The sequence below is a fragment of the Poecilia formosa genome, unplaced genomic scaffold (assembly GCF_000485575.1).
Source record: "Poecilia formosa unplaced genomic scaffold, Poecilia_formosa-5.1.2 Scaffold901, whole genome shotgun sequence".
NCBI classification, from domain to species: Eukaryota; Metazoa; Chordata; class Actinopteri; order Cyprinodontiformes; family Poeciliidae; genus Poecilia; species Poecilia formosa.
Window position 1 is genome coordinate 7876 of NW_006800840.1, and position 20267 is coordinate 28142.

At 37.9% G+C, this 20267-nt stretch overlaps 1 protein-coding gene across 2 annotated transcripts in view; it reads left to right on the plus strand.

The window, feature by feature from the left end:
* rsu1 (Ras suppressor protein 1) overlaps positions 1–20267 on the plus strand; it is a 32898-nt gene that overhangs the window by 5047 nt on the left and 7584 nt on the right. For both annotated transcript variants that reach the window (XM_007543767.2, XM_007543766.2), the window contains exons 4-8: positions 1345–1465; positions 2854–2978; positions 5411–5493; positions 7047–7161; positions 10511–10643. In XM_007543767.2, coding sequence (XP_007543829.1) covers positions 1345–1465; positions 2854–2978; positions 5411–5493; positions 7047–7161; positions 10511–10643 — 577 coding nt within the window. The remainder of the gene's footprint in view (positions 1–1344; positions 1466–2853; positions 2979–5410; positions 5494–7046; positions 7162–10510; positions 10644–20267) is intronic.

Consider the following 20267-nt stretch of genomic DNA (forward strand, 5'->3'; position numbering starts at 1 on the left):
TGCTCCATCACATGCATCACAGTACTCCACTATGGGTCTGGCCAGTAAAGGCCTTAAAGATGAAAGAACAATGAAGTGGTCTCCTTCCTCACCAGACCTAAACCCCATTGAGAACTTGTGGGCCCTTCTTAAACAGTTCACATCTCTGAACAGTGTCTGGGAGGCTGTGGTTGCTGATGCACAAAAAGTTGATCAAGAAACTGACAGACTCCACGAGTCTGTCAGTTTATATAACTGTTACTGAAAAGAATGTAAAGGTGAAGGTAATTTTATTTACATAGCACATTTTCAGCAACAAGGCAATACAAAGTGCTTTACATGAATTAAAAGGAAATACAAACAAAATAACAAACCAAAGAAAAGAGAAAAATAATCTAATGTTGATCTAAAGTATGTAAACTAGATTCTCATGTTCAGGGTAGCTAGATAATATACGTACGTATCCTCTGGTCTAATTCCTTTACTGGTTTGGAGGAATGGGAGTCTAAAAAGTAGTTGCTAAGGTAGTGATAAAAGGGTGGCTATATTGGTCACTGATAAAATTTTTAAATGTCAGAAATGTTTTTTTTGTCAATTTTGAGTTGTATATTTATTATTTTCACTTTAACAGATGACAAACAAGTGAGATGGGAAAAGTTTTAATTTGAATTCAGTTATATATTAATCCTGCACGCATTGATATTGTGGTGCTAAGTAAGGCCTTTGGATGCTTTTCTAAGGTTTTGTTGCAAACCAAGCATGATGAGTAGCTTACACAGGCTGTCTCTAAGTATTTGTTTACTGAATCCATTAACTTTTTCTAATTTAGTCCTACAATACTAATAGTTGGTCATAATAAACGTCTCTAAAATTTGTTTTGCTCCTGGTTTCCAGGTGCTGCTGATCAGAGATCAGCTGACCAGGAAAGTGAATCGTTCACAAGCGCCATTAGTTATTTCAAACAGTGTTTAAAAAACTAAGGTGGTGTTGTTAGATCATCTGTCTTCAGAAATACTGGGCTAAATAATATTTCTGTGGTTAAATTGATCATCTTCACAAAAACTGTCAGCATAAAACTAAAGCAGAATCAAACAATAACTGGATAAAACATTTAGAATCACATTCCGGTTCTTTCCTGAGCCAGTTGAGAACTGGGTCTAGCAGCAGTCCTGCCTGGAGCCTCTTTGGTGGAAAACCTCTATTGAAATTCCTTAGGTTGGCACTCCTAAGATTACCTCTAGATGTGTGTTATTGTACACAAATGTTTTTAAAGCATATTAATTTCACAGATCCACATCTGTACTGCTGCAGCGATATAAAGTTCTGAAAGTACTTTAATTGGGGTCTATAAAATTTCTCTTCCAGCTGTGCCTCCTAACATCTCAGAACTGAAGAATCTGGAAGTTCTGAACTTGTTCAACAACCAGATTGAAGAGCTCCCGACTCAGATCAGCAGTCTTCAGAAGCTGAAACACCTCAATCTTGGGTATGTGACATTTTAGGTTTTTCATGTTTGAGGTCTTTCATCAGGATTGCATTTTCCTTAATGATGCAATTTGTGGTTAAAACTAGGACAATTTCATGTGTAGTAACATGTAAAACATGTGCTTCATAAAAAAACCCAGCAACCTGGATTTTTATGGTGTGGTAGGTTAGTACAAATGTGAGCATTAAAAAAAACCCTATTTAGTTGTCAAATTTAAACAAACATTGATATGTCGACAATCTGTCAATGCTTCCCCCCTCCTAAAAAAAACAGTCTTTATCTCGTATAATATAACGTCTCATTCCACATAACAAAATATTTCTTACTGATGGCATTACAAATACTAATGACAGCATAAGAATATTAAAATACAATTATCAAAGACAACAATACTATTGCTGCTGTAAAATCGCAAGAGTTATTGTGGCAGAGACCAGGAGTAGGATTTGATAGAGAATTCAAGTTTTATTGTCTCTACTACAGTTTTTTACTCTTCCCGCCCACAAAAAAAGAAAGGTGGGTGATTTTATTTGATTGAACAAAATATCAACAACTACTGTATTTTCACTTCAAAGCAGTAAAGAATATTTAATGAAATATCCTTTTGTTAAATTGTCTGTGCCCTGCATCCAAGCACCTGGACCTGCTGACCAGCTGACGGCGTCCATCAGTCCTCAGTCTGCCAGATAATTACAGCATGGACTAACTTTTTATTTACAGTACTTGGCTAAATTAGGATCTGGAAACCAGAAGACCAAATATGCAAAAATCTACCTGCAGATTTTAATGGCTTCCCTGACACTGCAGTCATCCTGAACTGGTCTTCCTTTCATCCAGAGTTACGAGTTTTCATCACCAGTAAAGGCAAAGAAGTCAGATGTCTGAGTACACTGCTAGGAAGTGTATTAATAATCACTGTTCATTTTGTTATACTGTTTGTACTTACAATAAAATTGAATCTCTTTAATAATAATCTGCATTTTACAAACCTGTTCTCCCTTATCTCAGTGTTTACGTTACATGAAGTATTTGCATATGGACCTGGCCTTCAAGTAAGATACTAAAATACAACACTTTCAAGTAATTCCAGTAAAGAAATATGAATATTAAGTAATATGCAGTTAGTCATAAAATTCAATATACTGAATGTATACTTAGTTGACAGCTCCTGTTCTCAAACCGAAAACCCTGAGTAGGTGTTCTCAGAGTGACTGTCTTCTACTCCGAATTTGTCTATCTCACTTTCTGAAACAGGACTTTAGAGTTTATGATTTTGAACTTCACAATATGCTAGTTTTCTGACATGTTAATGAATGAATCAGTGAATGTTTTGCTTTAAATTGAAATTCTAGACAAGTGGGAAACTGGCTGTGTTTCTGTGAACACAGGATGAATCGTCTCAGTGGCTTGCCCAGAGGATTTGGATCTCTTCCTGCTCTCGAGGTGTTGGACTTAACCTACAACAACCTGAACCAGAACTCTGGTTCTCTGCCTGGAAACTTCTTCTATCTAAGTGAGCATTTGGCAAACAACACTGAACACACCATGTTTATTTGTGAGTAAGGTGCCTGCAGGTTACAGGCTACAGAGGGACATGCCATTGTTTCAGTAAAGACATGGCTCACATGTACACACTCACATGAACATGAAACCGGTATTTTGTTTTCAAAATTGATTGTTTCTGGTCTCCCAAAATGCCAGATCTGTGTGGACACACAGCCTAGACAAAAAACCTTTTTGGATGCACCTAATGTCATGGATGTGTGGACTGGGTCTTAGGCTATGTTCACACAGGAGGCAAACGCCACCCAAATCTGTTTTTTTATTGACTTACTTTTTGCCTATATGCAACCTTTCTTATGGCAGTTTGAATGAGCAAATTCTGATCTTTTCAGGCATCCAGCCTTAATTAATTGCGTTAACAGTTTGTTGCTGTTTGACGTCTACATTTTTCAAGCAGGTTGGTTTGGGGTCATAAATCATTTGCAAAGACAACTACAAAGTATGAACAACTACAAAACAAATGCAAAAAACAATCAGATTTCAGCAAAAAATCGGAATGAAGCATCAAGAGCTGCTTTGTGAACATAGCCTTTGTCTGCTTCGACATGACTGAGTGATGTCTGTACCATAGAGGTTCAGTCAGAGTATACGTAAATACTTCTCTGATATAAAGCATATGATCCAGTAAGACATAATTGGTCTAAATAAATACTTCATTGTTGCACTTCTTTATCAGTTTAGATTGTCTGGGTTAGGCAATTGTAAGAGAAGTAATTATGGTGGCGACATCCCAGGAAGGGAACGTAAAACATGGACACAAAATGCACTTTAATGTGGTTCTGTTTTGAAATGCAACCAATCAGCATCATTCTGTCGGCTGAACAGCATCAACTTCTCAGCCAAAAATGACTGATGTGAGGTGATGAAAGAAAAGTGCAAGGCATGATGGGAAAAAACATTATGCCATTAAGCACAGCTGATGGTGAGGGCCTTTGTGAGTATCTGTCTTCATGGAGCCAAGTTTTAACATTCTTCAGCAGACGGCTAAGTCTGCAGACCTCTTCACAGACAGTACTTCTGTATGAACATCTGCTACGTTTGTCACAAATTTGATTCTTTTAATCTTTTATCTTCCTATTTAGCAACTTAAGAGATTCCATCGATGGATCCATCCATACATTATCTTAGCTCTAGAAGGGTTGTGAGGGTTGTTTGGTCCTATCTCCAGCTGTTATCAATTAATCACTAGTCGATCGATAAGAGCAATCAACTTTAGATTAATTCATTTATCAATCATTTCCAGCCCTACTTTGGATCTAAATTACCAAGTCTGGGCAGCCCCTGATTATCAGGAATATAATACATAGATAAAAAGCTCAGACTCTGTTAATGTTTATATATACCTGCCTGATGAGGGTTGATTTTAAAATAATGCATGAAGGCATAAGTCTAGCACTTAAAGACATCACAGGTCAGTACGAATTGTAAATGTTGAGAAACCAGGGTTCTTTATAAGAGCAGTATTTTATGTTTTCCAGGCACCATAGTGCCATTCGATAACACTATCAAGTAACTATTACCTTCAGTTGTTATAGAAATGCTATAAGTTTATCAGAATCAGAATCATGTTTATTGCCATTGCCAGTAAACATCACAAGCTATGTTATGTTATGAAATATGGTGTTTTTTGTTTTGTTTTCACTGCATGGATATTCTCAGCGGTCCAGCTGCACTAATCTGTCCCACGCAGACATCTTCTGTCCACACGATATGTGGAACATGCAGCAGTCAAAATAATCTGGGAACTTTTTCTGGGCGTTAGTCCCAGAGCATCCAGATGTAACAGTGATGCCATGATGATCCACTTATTATTAGTTTTTCTTTCTGCTCAAAATTGACATTGCTGGACGATATTTGTCAATTATTTTACCATTATCATGATTATTATATTTTTAATCTTTCAAATATTTGACCAACCATGTTTTCTGTCATTGTATCTATGCTTCTTTCTTCTAGTTGTGTCAGATGCATTTTGCACATGGAAAAACGGCTCTAATAGGAGAACACCGGCCTTCACAGAGCAGAGACCAGTGAACATTATGACAATAATTCAGTATTTCGTCGTATCTAGTTGTAGTGTTGTTTTATATACAGTAGATGGCAGCATATAATATATAATTCATTTATACTATTTCTTCACATGAAAATGCATGTAATTTGTTGTTATGCTGATACAGCTGTTATTTAAAAAACTGGCTAACGGGGGATTTTCATTCACAAAGTTTATTTTAAACTATTGAGAAAATACTCAACATTTCATTTAAAATTACAAGGAGCATTCCAGATTTTGTTGGAATGAGGCATCATGTTCATTTGGAATAAGTGTGAAAATTATATAATTATATACATAAGATATACAACCATCATATTTCTGTTTTCTAGCCACTCTTAGAGCGCTGTATTTGAGCGACAACGACTTTGAATTACTTCCTCCTGACATTGGGAAGCTGACAAAGCTGCAAATCGTAAGTTCACCCCAGTAGCACCAACACAACTTGGACTGATGAGGTTTTTACTGTCGGGAACAAAATGAATGTAAATACACAAGTGTGATGAATAATCATTCATTAATCATTCACAGAAAGTGTTTTATATTTGTGAAGGTTGTGAGGCTAATCCAGGTTGCCTACAACGTGGATTAGCTGAAACACTGACAGAGCAAGATGCCAGGTTGTTTTGGTGGCAGATCTTTATCTGAACATTACAGTGACAGACCTTGCATTGCTTGGGGAACTTCTCATAATCTTAAGGATTCCTTTTATTCAATTCAGTTTATTTTTATTGTGCCATTTTACAACAAATTTAGACTGAGGCACTTTGCAAAAAAATCATTTCAATTCAACCATACATACATTCCAGGTGATCCTAATTAGTCAAGCAGTACAGTTTGATCAGTTCGTTATAATTAGCCTAAAATGTTTCTAAGGAAACATTTTAGGCTAATGTTTCCTTAGCCTAAAAGGAAACATTAGCCTTTTAGGCTAATGTTGACTCAATACTCAATGTATTGAGTCATTGACTTGCAGCATCGCTCCTCCTGACGGAGCACGCCACAACAGCAGGACATTGATTGAATTCAGTGAATTTCCAACTGATACACCTACAAACAAGCAGAGAGGAAGCCGGTTTGGCAGAGACTGTATTGCTGTGACATTGCACTGCTGAAATGCCTACAACCTGGATTAGCTTTTTAAAATAGACTTTCATAACATGATAAACATCAACAAGCAAACATTTGTAATGTAAATATTAATTTTAAATGTTACTTATTTTTGTTCTTTTGGCTTTAAGCACTTTGTGGGTTGAATCACAGTGCTTTACTTAGTATTATTTTTGAGGTTTTCTTAGTATTATGTTTTTGCTGTTGGAGTGAAATTAATTTATGTAAACTTAAATAAGTGAAATGCCTTGACACACTGATGGATAAAGATAACTGCTTGGTCCTTTGAGTGGAATATAGCTGCTAAACAATCTGTGTAGATGTTTCAATCCTTTTTCAAGTTGGTAAACTGCACAAATTAAAGGACAACTTGACAGTAACAAAGCAGACAACTGAGGGGAAAAGTGCTTGAATCTTCATATTCACACCTTCCTGTTCACCTTGTCTGTGACTTTGCTGAATCACATAAAGAACAGCTGCACCACCAGCCAAGATTTCAGTAAAATTGACTAATTGAAAATTGAAAAAATGCTTACTGGGGACAGTCTGATTTTTACAAGTTCCTCCCTAATTCAGTTCAATTTAGTTTATTTAGTGAGGAGGCAAGGTGCAATGAATATCATTGAGGAGGGTGGGGCACCTACCCAATTTACCAATGGGGACACACTGACTTTATAGGGTTGATTTTTAAAAAGGTAATTTGTACAAATAAATCTGTTCATTACGTTGAGCCTGAAGTTGAGAAATATGTGACTGTCCGTCTGTGAATGTCTGATTTAAATTTATAGGAGCTAAAACATTTGAGAAATTGTGTGATGCTAATATATTTTTATCCTTATCTTTTCTTTGTGTGCCCAGCTGAGTCTCCGAGATAATGATCTGGTCTCGTTACCGAGGGAGATTGGTGACTTGGCTCAACTCAAAGAGCTTCACATCCAGGGCAACAGACTGACTGTTCTGCCTCCTGAACTTGGTACTCAAAAACATTTAGCCACATCCACATCAATACCTCACCCTAGTGTTGGCAACACTACATAAAAAAGTATTTTAGCAACTGGGGATTTTCTTTGTTGATTTTTTCAATTTATCATCATAACATGGCAAACTATGCAAACTATTACTCCACTTCTCTGCATAATTTACTGTTATCCAAATTTCTTAGCATTTTTGCTGTTAAGTGCCAAAATCTTTTAAAGACACACTGGTTTCTAGTAAATATTGCAATGTGTTTGTTGTACTGGACGCATACATTGATCACTCTCTGTCAAGATATTTCATTCTTTCCTGCATACCTTCATGCTTACATGGTTTGAACAGAAGAAACCTTTTTTCTTTTTTTTTCTGTTACACCAACAAATTCAAGCTAACTACACTCTCTATACTAGATTTCTTATCATAAAAGAACTGTGCTAGTAGAGCGTTGCATTTAAAGTGCTCTAGACTACAGCCAGAGGCTCAAAAAGTGGGTATGCAGCCTATGCAACGCAAAGGGGCGCAGCACCAGAGGGGGCGCCAAAACCCCGTCTGGAGGGGGCGACGCGCCGATTATGACATTGGGCTCCTTCACCTCTCGCACATAACGAGGTACATGTAGCGAGTTTTACATTTCATGTAACGTCGCCTCCGGGGAGGGGGGGGAGGGGGAGCGTCACTCCTTCACCCTGACGTTCCTTCCCTTGGAGGGGGCGCCGATTTATGTTTTTGCATCCACCTGAATAATGTGTAGTTGCGCCACTGACTACAGCCACATTCACCCAGACACACAGAATTACAACAAATTCCAACAAAACCATCTAAAATGGAAGGAAAAACGATCCCCTTCCTGAAATATCTAAACAGAGTAAGAGCAGAGTCAGTCCTAGATTAACAAAAACATCTCAGACTGCAATAGATCTTCTGTTCTCAAGTAAGACTGAAATAATTGCCAAGGCATTTAATTTTTTTGACTGGTTTGTCAAATCATAATAGCATTCTATTTTCAAGAAAGCTAATAGAACAGAGGTACACAAAGCTATACAGGGACTCTACTTTGTATGATGTCAAACCAAACTTTATATCTAAGAGCCACAGTAAAGTCCTGAAAATAGCAGACTGGGACAAAATGCTAACCTCCACAAATGTAGACGTCAATTGTGAGTTATCAATAAACTTAGAGGTGATGTCCTCCTTTGCCCATAGGGGGAGACATTGACCTATAAAGAGGAACAAACCACCATGGTTAGATGAAAACTGAATAAACTTGTTAAAATCTCAAGACTCGTTCAAGTAATACTTAAAATCTAGCCTATCTATTGATTAAGATTTACTCAAGAATAAAATGGGGTTACACAGACCATAAGAAAAGCCAAAGCAAACTTTTTTTTAATCTCTATTATAGAGAATGTGAATGACAATGGGGAAAGAGTGGACCACTGGATGAAGGATGCAAAGATCTGTCAGCCCAGATCGCAAAATATGAGTGAATCAATGTTGAAACAATGTCAGGCTTCAACATGGATTCAGTGTTTCTGCCTGACAGTGAAACGATATTGAAAGTGGTCGGTGACGTTGAATCAACATTAGGGTTTCAACATAACTGGCACTATATCAATGTTGATTCAACCATCATCTGAATGTGGATCTACACATTTGTGTTTTTATATTGAATCAAAGTTAAGGAATAAATATTGATTCATGTACATGTTTTGGTCTGATAGTTCTACATCATAACATACCATTACAAGTTTCTTCACTGGTGTTAAACATGCAATTTTGTTGGTAGGCTATTATGTCGTTCAAAATTATCTTACATTGCCGTATTTCCAAAAATGTGTCTACACACAAACAAAATGGAATTAATATTACATTTTATTTATGAAAACAGGCATAGATCTCTAAACATATTTCACTCCTTTTTGACTGTCTGTTTTCCATGGAAGAACAGTGTCCATGAGGTTAAGCCTTGTACTGTATGAACTTGTGAACTGAGTCCTGAGGAGCTTCTATCGCTGTGTGGTGGAGAGCGTTCTCTCCACCTGCATCACCGTGTGGCACAGCAGCTGCACTGCCACTGAGAGGACGGCTCTGCAGTGGGTGGTTGAAGCTCCACAGAGGATTGTGGGGAGCAGCCTTTCCTCCACCTCGGACCTCTACACATCACGATGCAGGAGGAGGATGCTCCAAATCGTGAAGGACTCCACCCATCCTGCACACAGTCTGCTCCAGCTCCTTCCTTCAGGCAGAAGGCTGAGGAGCATCCAGAACAAGACCACCGGGCTGAGAAACGGTTTCTTCCCTTCAGCCATCAGATTCTTGAACTCAAGCTGCACTTAATTCAGCTTCATGTTACTTTTTGAATTTTAATATTTACACACTTGAGTCCAAATTTTGTACCACAAACAAGCAAAGCTGAGCTGGAATGCCAATAAAAAAAAATCCTTGAAATATCTTCAGACCATCAGTTGCATCCACCAAATATTTTCTGTCTTTGGTTTTTTAAAAAGGTGATGGAAAAATCTGACAGCCATCCATCATTTTGACATTGCACACACCTGAGCATTGGTGCAAACGTGCAGACAGTTTCAACCTTAATTGCATTCTGACTTGTATAGTATCTGATAAAATAGGAAAAATTGCAGATAAAAAGTTCAGTGTATTCAGTTTGAAAATGCCACGATGTGGATTATCTGTTCAACTGAAACGGAATGAAAATGAATTGCAATTAAATGTAGATATCATTTTAAAAATCCATGAGTAAAAACAGATTGACAGGATTTTTTTGGGCACTGTTAGTCAAAATGACAGACAATGGAAAAAGTGTAGGCTGATCTCTACTCCAAACTATGGACATTTTTGCCATGTAACTTCTCCCTACCACTTCAGGGTTGAAATTCTTTGGGAAATCGCCAAAAAAAAACAAGAGTTCTGATGAGGTATGTAAACTCATAAGCACAATTGTATGTCCTCAGATGCCACACCCAAAAAATATCAGAATGGATAAATTTGAATCTTGACTAGAGGAATATTGGTGATGTTCAATTGGTGCAGATCAGATGTATGTCAGAATTTGTTTCTAACAAAAGGCAATCAGATGATTTGGTAATTAGCTGGGATACTATAGTCTCCAGTGTAAACCTGAAGTTCGCAGAACTATTTTACACCAACCTGTTTTACATTTTCTGCTACAGCTTAAAGTTGATTGGGTTCAGATGTTATGAGGTACATGCACTTGTAAAAAAAAATGAAACAAAAACACAACTTTCAGGCACAACAATCCATAAAGATAAGGAGCAGTACAATCAGAGTGTTATTGTATTGTTATGTTTGTGTCTTTATGTCTTCAGGTAACCTGGATTTAACTGGGCCTAAGCAGGTCTTCAAAGCAGAGAACAATCCATGGGTCACTCCCATCGCAGACCAGTTCCAACTTGGTGTTTCCCATGTTTTTGAATATGTTCGTTCAGAGACCTATAAGTAGTAAGTACAAAAATACACATATATTTGTTTTTTGGTTTCTTGCTCTCGCCTGAACTATTTCTAGATTCTTATTGTCCTAACTTGGTCTTGACACACTGTCTGGGCTTTAGGCTAGAAACTATAAATGCCTCTGCAGAGTTTTTTCATTTACATTAAATTCTACAGATAAACAGCAATAAGTTAATGTATAAAAAAACGGATAACAGGGTTGCTAGACCCTTGTTAACACATCTCTTTGTAAATATACTGAAGGCCATATGGTTTAAGTTTCCAGGTGTGAATATTTTATTCTAGACATGCAAGTGTTGAAAGGCAGAGCAGCTCAGAAGGATGCTATTAATTCCTTGTTCCAAGCAGCACAAAAAGCTACAGAAGATTTCAAATTGTTGCCCAGAGGCATTGTGTGGAACTGATCCCTTCATTGTGTGACTGTGGAAGACCAGTCCTTGTTTCAGCTGTGTTTGCTGCCACTTTATGCTTGCATATTTTTCTGAACCTTTCTCCCTTTACATTATGAACAGCATGCAGCAATACTATATTTCATTTAAAGTAGGTCATATGACAGTAGCATAGCAATCATAACTTGGATTGTAATATCCCTTATCAGAGACATGACTTATTTTATTTTCTTTCTAACACATCTGTGCAATTCAAGCCTAAATGAAGCTGATGAATCTGGTTGCCTTCACGTGTCAAGGCTATTGTGCTTTACAAAACTCGATATCTTTATCAATTCAAAACTACATCTAAGAAGGCTGGCCACATTGCTTGAATTAGGATCTGTGTCTGTAAGACCTTCAAACATTTGGATTGTGTATGGATGGGTGGATGTGTGTGGATTTATTACCTGGAGGTGTAAAGTTATTGATGGTGAGAATGGTAGAAAACCTGCAACGTTTGCTCTTGGACTGTTTCTAGAAGCAGGAAAAATCCAAATGGAAGGACAGAAACATGCAAAAAGTGAATTCAATATAATACTGGACCTTTAAATGTATGGACCACATCCAACTCGCAACTCAGCATATTTGAAAGATCAGCAAATAGTGATTAGACTGATAGATTTTTTTTCCATTCATAGCTGCCTCCTTTCCTGTTTAATGATTCATGACATATTTACTATGCGATTCTGGCTTCAAACTTTCCTGCAGAGAGAGAGAGAACATAGCATTAAAAGGATAATTTAATATTGTGCTCAAGTAATGTTTTATATCACAATTAAGTAACCGTTACCTTCGGTTATAAAAATGCTGTAAATATAACTTGAAAGAAATTTAAAAACACACCTTACATGGCAACTGGATCTACTGGTAGATTTTAGATTCCACCTTCTGCTCAATTTTTTAAATCTCACTATCAATTCACATAAACTCACATGAGATAATAAATACCTTTTTCTGTAATGTTATCTTTCATTAGTAAATAATTGTCCAACTAAATTAGATGAGACCAATTTGATAAATTTGAAACAGAATGTCAGAAACCTACATCATACCTGTCAACATCTGCTGAAGGTAATGATGAAGGACCTGTGGAGTCCAGGAACATGACCACCAGAAAAAACTAAATTAACTCAAAACAAGGATGTATTTTAAGTGCAGCTTGAATGTAATTCATTCTCTGTTTCAGCTGTTTCTCCATGGGACCAATAACTTTTCTCTCAAACATAATCTCTGAAAGCAGCTCCTCTCTCTCACCTCTGTGACTCTCACAGCACAGGAAGAACGCTGAAATGATTTTACTGTTCACAAAACAATGTAGCAAAGCATCATTTTACATGATGCAGCATTAAACTGCTATAAACAAATAAAAAACAAAAGCATCAAAGACATGAGAAATCATCCCATGCCTGTTCCATCCTATTTGAATTTTAACCGACAGCCATAATAAAAACATTTACAACTCATTAAGTCAGTTAATTTTTTAACAATTAAACATGTTTATCATTTTACTGCCCTAGCCCAAGAAATGGAAAATAAAATGTATCGTATCTGTCAGTTGTCCTCTAAAACACTTTGCTGCTACTTATATGCATGTTCAGTGCAGTAGGTTTCCCTCAGTTGCTGTTGAGTACTGGGAGACTACATGACCTGCTTTCTGCTGCAAAAGAGTTGGATCATTTCTTGCATCTTAATTGGTTGTTGGCAGGAGGGGCTTCCACAAGGCAATATTCCTGCAAGAACCACAACAGCCTGCATATTTATATTTCAAGTTTACAAAGTTAAGCTCAGTGATGAATAAAGTGCTAGATCAGTGTTTCTCAACCTTTTTCGGGCCGCCGACCCCATAGCCTTTATCCAGGTCCCTCACCACCAGGGGCACGGTAAAGGGGGAAAAAGTGATGACAATTCTAGGGGCCCTGACCAGCAGGGGGCCCTCCACAATTTAATTATTTGTATTTTGTTCATAGTAATAAAATAAAAAAAATCAGGATCCTGTCAAATACAAAATTAATCATATTGTATTTTCAAAGATTGTTTTTAACAGTAAAAATTTTATGTTACCCCCTCCCAGACCAAAAAACACACATCCGTTTTTGCCCTGGATCTGCATGAAATGGTTCGTTCCTGCTTGGAGTGCTTCACGGTGACGTATGCAGTTACAGTCAGTAGAAGCTGCAGCTGAATACAGCGGCGACTGTGGCAGTTACTATGCTGCTAAGAAAAGTTATAAAATCAGGTTTTCAAAAACAAAATAGAGAGAAAGAGAGAGAGAAAAAGACAAGAGTGTTAATTTATAACCGAGTTTTTCTCCAAGAGAGGTGAGATTATCAACCATTTAGCATAGTTAGCTTAGCTACAGACTACTGTTTGCCTCCATTTCACTAGCATTTAATGAATTAAGGAAAGAAATTACCAACATATTCATATATTTAACTTGTCCCTTGTTCCTTTTACCACTTAACAACAGATGAGTCAGTCAGCAGAAGCTCTAACCCACGTCCCTCCTGACATGTCCTCTCCTGAGTGAAATTAAAGCTGCAACTTTTTTTATAAATATTTTTTTTCACATATTTGTTAAAACTGTCATTATGTTGTGACAGTATGGTATGAGAGGTAATCTGTGAAAAATCTATTTCCTCTGCTTTCTCCCAGTGCTAGAAACAACCAGTCAGTGGCAGGAGGGTTTTAGTGCTGTCAATCACAATCTCATGTGGTGCTGCTCATCCTGCTGCTCATCCTTCCTCCTCCTCGATTTGTGCCGTGCCGCAACTAGCATAGCACAGAGCTGCGCAGATTCAAACAGTGAATGCTCAGTCTAGTTAGCATAGCTACCAATGATGGCAGATAAATGGTTTAATGATAAGTTGTTTCTCCCTCATTAGCACATTTAGCAGTGAGTGAATGAGGCTAATTGACAGCGCTAAGAGCGTCCTGCTAGTTCTGATTGGTTGTTTTGGTCAGAACGGTTCATTACTATAACCAGTAATAATAATTCAGGAAGGAGATGGAGGAGATTGATTGTTTTCATAGATTATCTGTCTCATAACAAACTGCTACAACATGGTGACAGCTTTAACAAATATGGAGAATTTTTTTTTTTTATTAAAGTTATGTACTGCAGCTTGAATAAAATGCAACTACAGAGCATTTTTTGAGATTCTGGATTGCTTTATGTGTAGTTCCATGTTGCTTTTGACTGTTGCTCTTGGGGAGACATTTCAGTATCTAAAACTAAGAAAAAAATTTAAGCAACATACTTACATTCTGTATGTGGACTGTTGGATGTAAAATTCATGAGCAGTAAATATTGTGCTAATTATCAGTATTGAACCAAAGAAAGCAAGGCAGAAGCAAGCCTTTAAAATTGTGACGCTTTTTAAGAATCAAATAGACTCAAAAGATTGTAACAGCAACTGCGTGGGGGGGCCCAAACTAAATTTTTGTCAGGGGGCTCAAGATTTCTGGCGGCGCCCCTGATCACCACCCCCCACTTTTGTTTTTCAGTGGAAAAACAAAAGTTCCAGATCCTTTTAATGCCATACAAGTATGAGCCAGAAACATGGATCAATAGACCTGCCTATTGATCTATAGATTACCGTATTTTCCGCACTATAAGGCGCACCGGATTATAAAGCGCACTGTCGGCTTTTAAGAAAATTGAGGGTTTTTAGGTGAGCCTTATAGTGCGGAAAATACGGTAATAGTTTTACTGGACAGAAATTACAAAGAACAAATCTGGTTCTTAATCAAATTCTAATGAGTCAAATGTAAAGTGTCATGGAGTCACTGAACAGCCTCAAGACATTAACACTGACATGAAAAATAATATTGAATAAATATATCAAATCTAATTAAAAACATAAATAAGTGATAAGTTCTTTACTGTTATGGCCTGTAAGATATATTTATTCTCAGGATTAGATACTTCAACAATATTATTTTACCTTTTATCTGGAAATAGTGTCTGTTTATTCTTGCCATACAGTCCTCTGTATTAATTATTGCTCTAAATGTCTTGCCATACCAGTTTATTCCTCTGTATTTACTTTAGTTTCTTAGTTTATTCTTGCATTTTGTTTTTCATTCATTTCCATTTAGTTTCTTTTCATTATTATTATCCTCTCTCGGTTTATTGCTATGTCCACTTTAGTCTCTTTCCTGTTGTTAGATTTATTTTATCATTTATTGACCATCAGTAATCTTCACTGTGGGCCCAACCTACATGGTGGTGGCCCCACATGGGTTTGCCCATGTAGGGCCCACGTAGGCTGTGGCCCTTCATGGGCAAAACCATGTGGGGCCACCATGGAACCCGCGGACAGACCCATATGGGACCCATATGTCAGCCCTCCTTTTCCCCATATGAGGCCCACCTAGGCATGCAGTCAGGGAATTCACATCTAGTTCGTCGCTCCGTTTTATGTCCCGCTTCTCCTGTTTCAGAGTTTTGCGCGATGTGCGCGTCGTTTTTTTCTTTTTTTGTTGTTGTTGTTTTTTGTTTTTTTAACCCCCTAAGGTACAGGGAGGTCGGGAAGCGTATCTCTGGGGAAAAGGCAGACTGACATAAACCATTTAAAACAACGGAAACAATTTCTGCATTCTGATTATTGAATTTTAAAATTGCTGTGGTTCCGTTGTTCTATCACCCCCGTTTCATACCGGACCTTACAGCTCCGGTGTTAACGCTATAAAATGAACGCTCTCTATCGTGGTGTCACCATGGAGGGATTTCTTTATTTCTTTATTTAAATGGGTTCATTTTTCAGAGGGATACAAAGTGAGGGTTTTAATAATTACATGTTTATAAGGGTCCATGGAAGCGGGCAGCTTTCAAACAGAAATAAAACACTTTTTAATATAAGTTGCTGCTTTGACATGATCACAGAACTGCCAAAACATATGTACAAAAATACCAGACAAAGTAAATCACAGCAACGTCATCAGTCGGTGTAACGCTGAACTGATGCGGTGAAGCTACTAGTGGCAGGAGAGGAGCTGCGCCAAGAAGCTACAAACACTGAAGAGGAGGAGAAGGAGAGCTGCCATCGATACCGTTGCAGCCAGGCATGATTTAATGTTACACAATACAGTTTTAACAAGTTGCTCAAAGTCTAAACTGGTATTGTTGTGCATTTAAGGTGTAAAGTTGACCTTCTTCGACCAAACGCCCCCCAAAGGAATCCCAGCGCCCCTCTTTTGTAAAAATTTCCGCCAGCGACCCTGCCGTCCTCTGAACGCCCCCCGGGGGGCGGTACCGCCCACGTTGAGAACCGCCATGCTAGAGTGTGATTAATCTGGTTACATTTTTTTATTGATTGAAGCACTAATATCTGTCTTGTCCTGTCTGTAATTTACATTATAAACATTCTCCAAGATGCAGAGGGGAACCGCTACTAATTGCAGTGTTTAGACAGTTTTAACTTTTGCCTCTGAGGTTTAGTAGGCAAACACACTCAGGTTGTTTGTTACCTGGAGGTTAGCCACCCGTCACCAGGACCCCTATCTGATGACAGAAGAGAACTCATTAACTCACAAGCTGCCCCAGCGCAGGCATGGTAGCCTCTGTGTTTACCCGTCTGCTTTGCAGTGCATTCATACTGAGTGAGGCACACGTGGCAGGACACTTGATGTGTGTGTGTGACCGTGTGTGCGTGTGTGTGTGTGTGTGTGTTGGAATGGGACGGTGGAGGAGTTTTGTCAGGCAAAATTACAAAAATGTGTGGCACTGCCAATACAGGCTTTTAAATCCAGACATATGCTACCTTGGGCTGCACTCTACGCTGTTGTAAACTTTGGTTGAAATAAGGTGAAAAGGGAACAAAAAGTGTAGAGTAGTTTTTATATTGTAAAAATTCTTGAGAATATTGGTGGTATATCAGGATCTGAATCAGTGTTTCTCAACCCTGGTCCTCCCCCCCCCTCCCCCCTGTCCTGCATGTTTTGGGTGTTTCCCTTCTGCCACACACCTGAATTGTATCTCTGGGTGATTAACAGACTTCTGCAGTACTTGATGGTCATGCAGTCATTTGAATAAGCTGTTCTGGAATAGAGGCACATCTAAAACATGCAGTGGGGGCGGAGAGGACCAGGGTGGAGAAACACTGGTCTAAATATTTTCAAGAATAATTTTCTACTCGCAGAAAATCTTTTTTAAGATGTTTTTTGCTGTGATTTTCCTTATTTTTACGACTCTTCCTTTGTAATCTTTCTGTCTCTGAGTCTACGAGGTATACTGTTAAATCACTTGGCACTATTGTTGAAGATACAGTAAATCAGCTTCAAAGAGAGACCATCAAGTCAATGGCCTTTGGCCTCGTCCACTTCACTCACAAACACATTCACACATACTTAGTTTTTAACTTCTTAAAAAGACACACACCAGAGTAATAGAAAATAGAAAACCAAATGTTTCTTCTCCTTGCTGACACAAACGCAGCTGTGTGAAAAAAGAACTGACTGGGCTTAATTAAGCCAACATGGAATAGGAGAACTCCATAAAATCAGCCAGAGGAATCGGAATCTATTCCCCTCTTTTCCTCTGCTGCTAATTGGTTCTTGCAAGTCACCATTTGAGTAGAAAAATAGGCATGGACACATACACACACACAGACACACACACACACACAAATGCAAATACAAAAGTGGTAAATTATCCTATGTAACTCAGCTTTTTGATGTTTACAGAATTGAATATTTGTAGTGTAGGTCACTATCTCTCCAGGTTCTTCAGCACACAGATTAGTGAGTGAGCACTAAGGTTAGTTATGTGACACATGCAACAACCAATAGATATGTAATACTATTTTTAACATTAGTGAGAAAATTAGATTATACAACAAAACAATAAAAACTAAGAAAATATATATTTTTAAGATTATCTTCTAAATATAATAAAGGAAATTTATTCCCGCTTATATCAAGGGTAATTTTTTAGAATATCACTCAGAGGACCTTCAGCCATTTTGCAGCAAGTTAATTCAGTTGTCAATTCTTTATTGAACACCAATTCATGATTCATCTCAAGGCACTTTACAAACAAAAGTAAATTCATTCAGACATATTCCAAGTCAATTACACGCATCCCAAATTTGAACTTGGTTATTAAACAATATAATCAAGTTGACTTTATGGTAAAACGTTTTCTTTCTAAGCAAACCCAGCAGAATGATTTGCAACATTTACTGCTGATGTAGAGCCAGTTGATAGTCACTTACATTGTGCCTTTGACTTTGCAGCAATCCCTCAACCCGAGCATGCATAGCGACCTTGGAAATGAAAATCCCCCCTTTAGCAGGAAGAAACCTCCAGCAGAACTAGAACCGCTCACTGAGATACTTTCTATGTATAGAAAAAAGTTAAATGTTGATGTACCATTTTTTATTAGTACTAATTTTCGACCGCTAATTTAATTTTCATAAAAATAAAATATGTCAAAAATATGTGGACTATAATGAAATTTGGTGCCTTCATTGACAAACATTCACACATCCATGAGGAAAATACATATTTGAACACCCTGCGACTTTGCAAGTTTTTCCACTTAGAAATCATGGAGGGGTCTGAAAGACATAATTTAGAAAAAATCCAGAAATCACAATGAATGATTTTTAAAAAATATATATTTATATGTGTTACTGATCCTAATAAGTATTTGAACATCTGCCAATCAGCAAAAATTCTGGCCCTCAAAGACCTGTTGGGCCTCCTCTAAAAGGTTCACCTCCACTCCACTTATTATTCTTCATTAACTGCATAAAGACTCCTGTCCACCTGCACAATCAGTAAGACTCCAATTACCAAAGAGCTGTCCAAAGACACCAGAGACAAAACTGTAGAGCTCCCCAAGGCTGGAAAGGTCTATCACCAAGCAGCTTGGTGAAAAAAGATCAAGTGTTGGAGCAATTATTGGAAAATGTACAAAAATGCACAAATTGAACAAAATTTAATTGCAAGGCTCCAATAACAAATAAATAAATAAGTAATAAAAGTATCAATGTAAATATATATAATTAAAAAGTTTAACTAATGGGAGTTTAGCATCTTTATGCAATCTGGTTGTTCTGCTTTTGAAGCTGCTGAATCTTTTCCCAGAGGGCAGCAGGGAGAACAGATCATGATGAGGGCAGAAGGCGTCTTTTGTGATTGGCTGAGCCCAAGGGAAGCTAGTTTGCTCACCAGGTATTTGTGTTGAATGCTGAGCTGAAGTCCAGAAACGGCATTCGCACATGAGTATTCTTCTCCTCCAGGTGTCTTGGGCTCAAGGGCAGTGTGGAGGAAACGGCGTCCTCTGTGCAGCAGTTGGTAAACTGCAGATTAAAAGAGGAAGGAAGTTTAGAGATGATGTGATCCTTCACCAGTCTCTCGAAACACTTCATCATTATGGGATTGAGTGTAACAGGGCAGTAGTCATTCAGTGATGAAATTGTGGGTTTTTTGGTTACTAGAAAGATGATGACTGTCTTGAAGCAGGATGGAATGACAGCACAGCTCAGTGAGGTGTTAAATATGTCAGTGAGGACGTGAGCCAGCTGGTCAGCACATTTGTTGAGAATCAGACCTCATATGTTATCAGGACCTGCTGCTTTATGCATGTTGAGTCGTCTCAAAGTCGTCTGAACATCAGCTGTCTACAGTCTGAGTATCTGTTCATCTGGATGAGAACTGGATTTTCTCACAGGAGTGCTGTTGAGGGCTTTAAAACAACCAAAGTAGTTAAGTGCATTCAGAAAGTCTGTTCTGTCCTCGCAGGACAAAGGAGCAGCCTTGTAATCTGTCATCAGGGGCGCTGCCAGAAATCTTGAGCCCCCTGACAAAAAATTAGTTTGGGCCCCCTGCACAGCTGCTGTTACAGTTTTGATTCATAAAAAGCGTCACAATTTTAAAGGCTTGCTTCTGCCTTGCTTTCTTTGGTTCAATACTGATAATTAGCACAATATTTACTGCTCATGAATTTTACATCCAACAGTCCACATCCAGTATGCAAGTATGTTGCTTAAATTTTTCTATTAGTTTTAGATACTGAAATGTCTCTCCCCATGAGCAACAGTCAAAAGCAACGTGGAACTACACATAGAGCAATCCAGAATCTCAAAAATCCTATGTAGTTGCATTTTATTCAAGCTGCAGTACTTAACTTTAATAAAAAAATATGTTTTCTCCATATTTGTTAAAGCTGTCACCATGT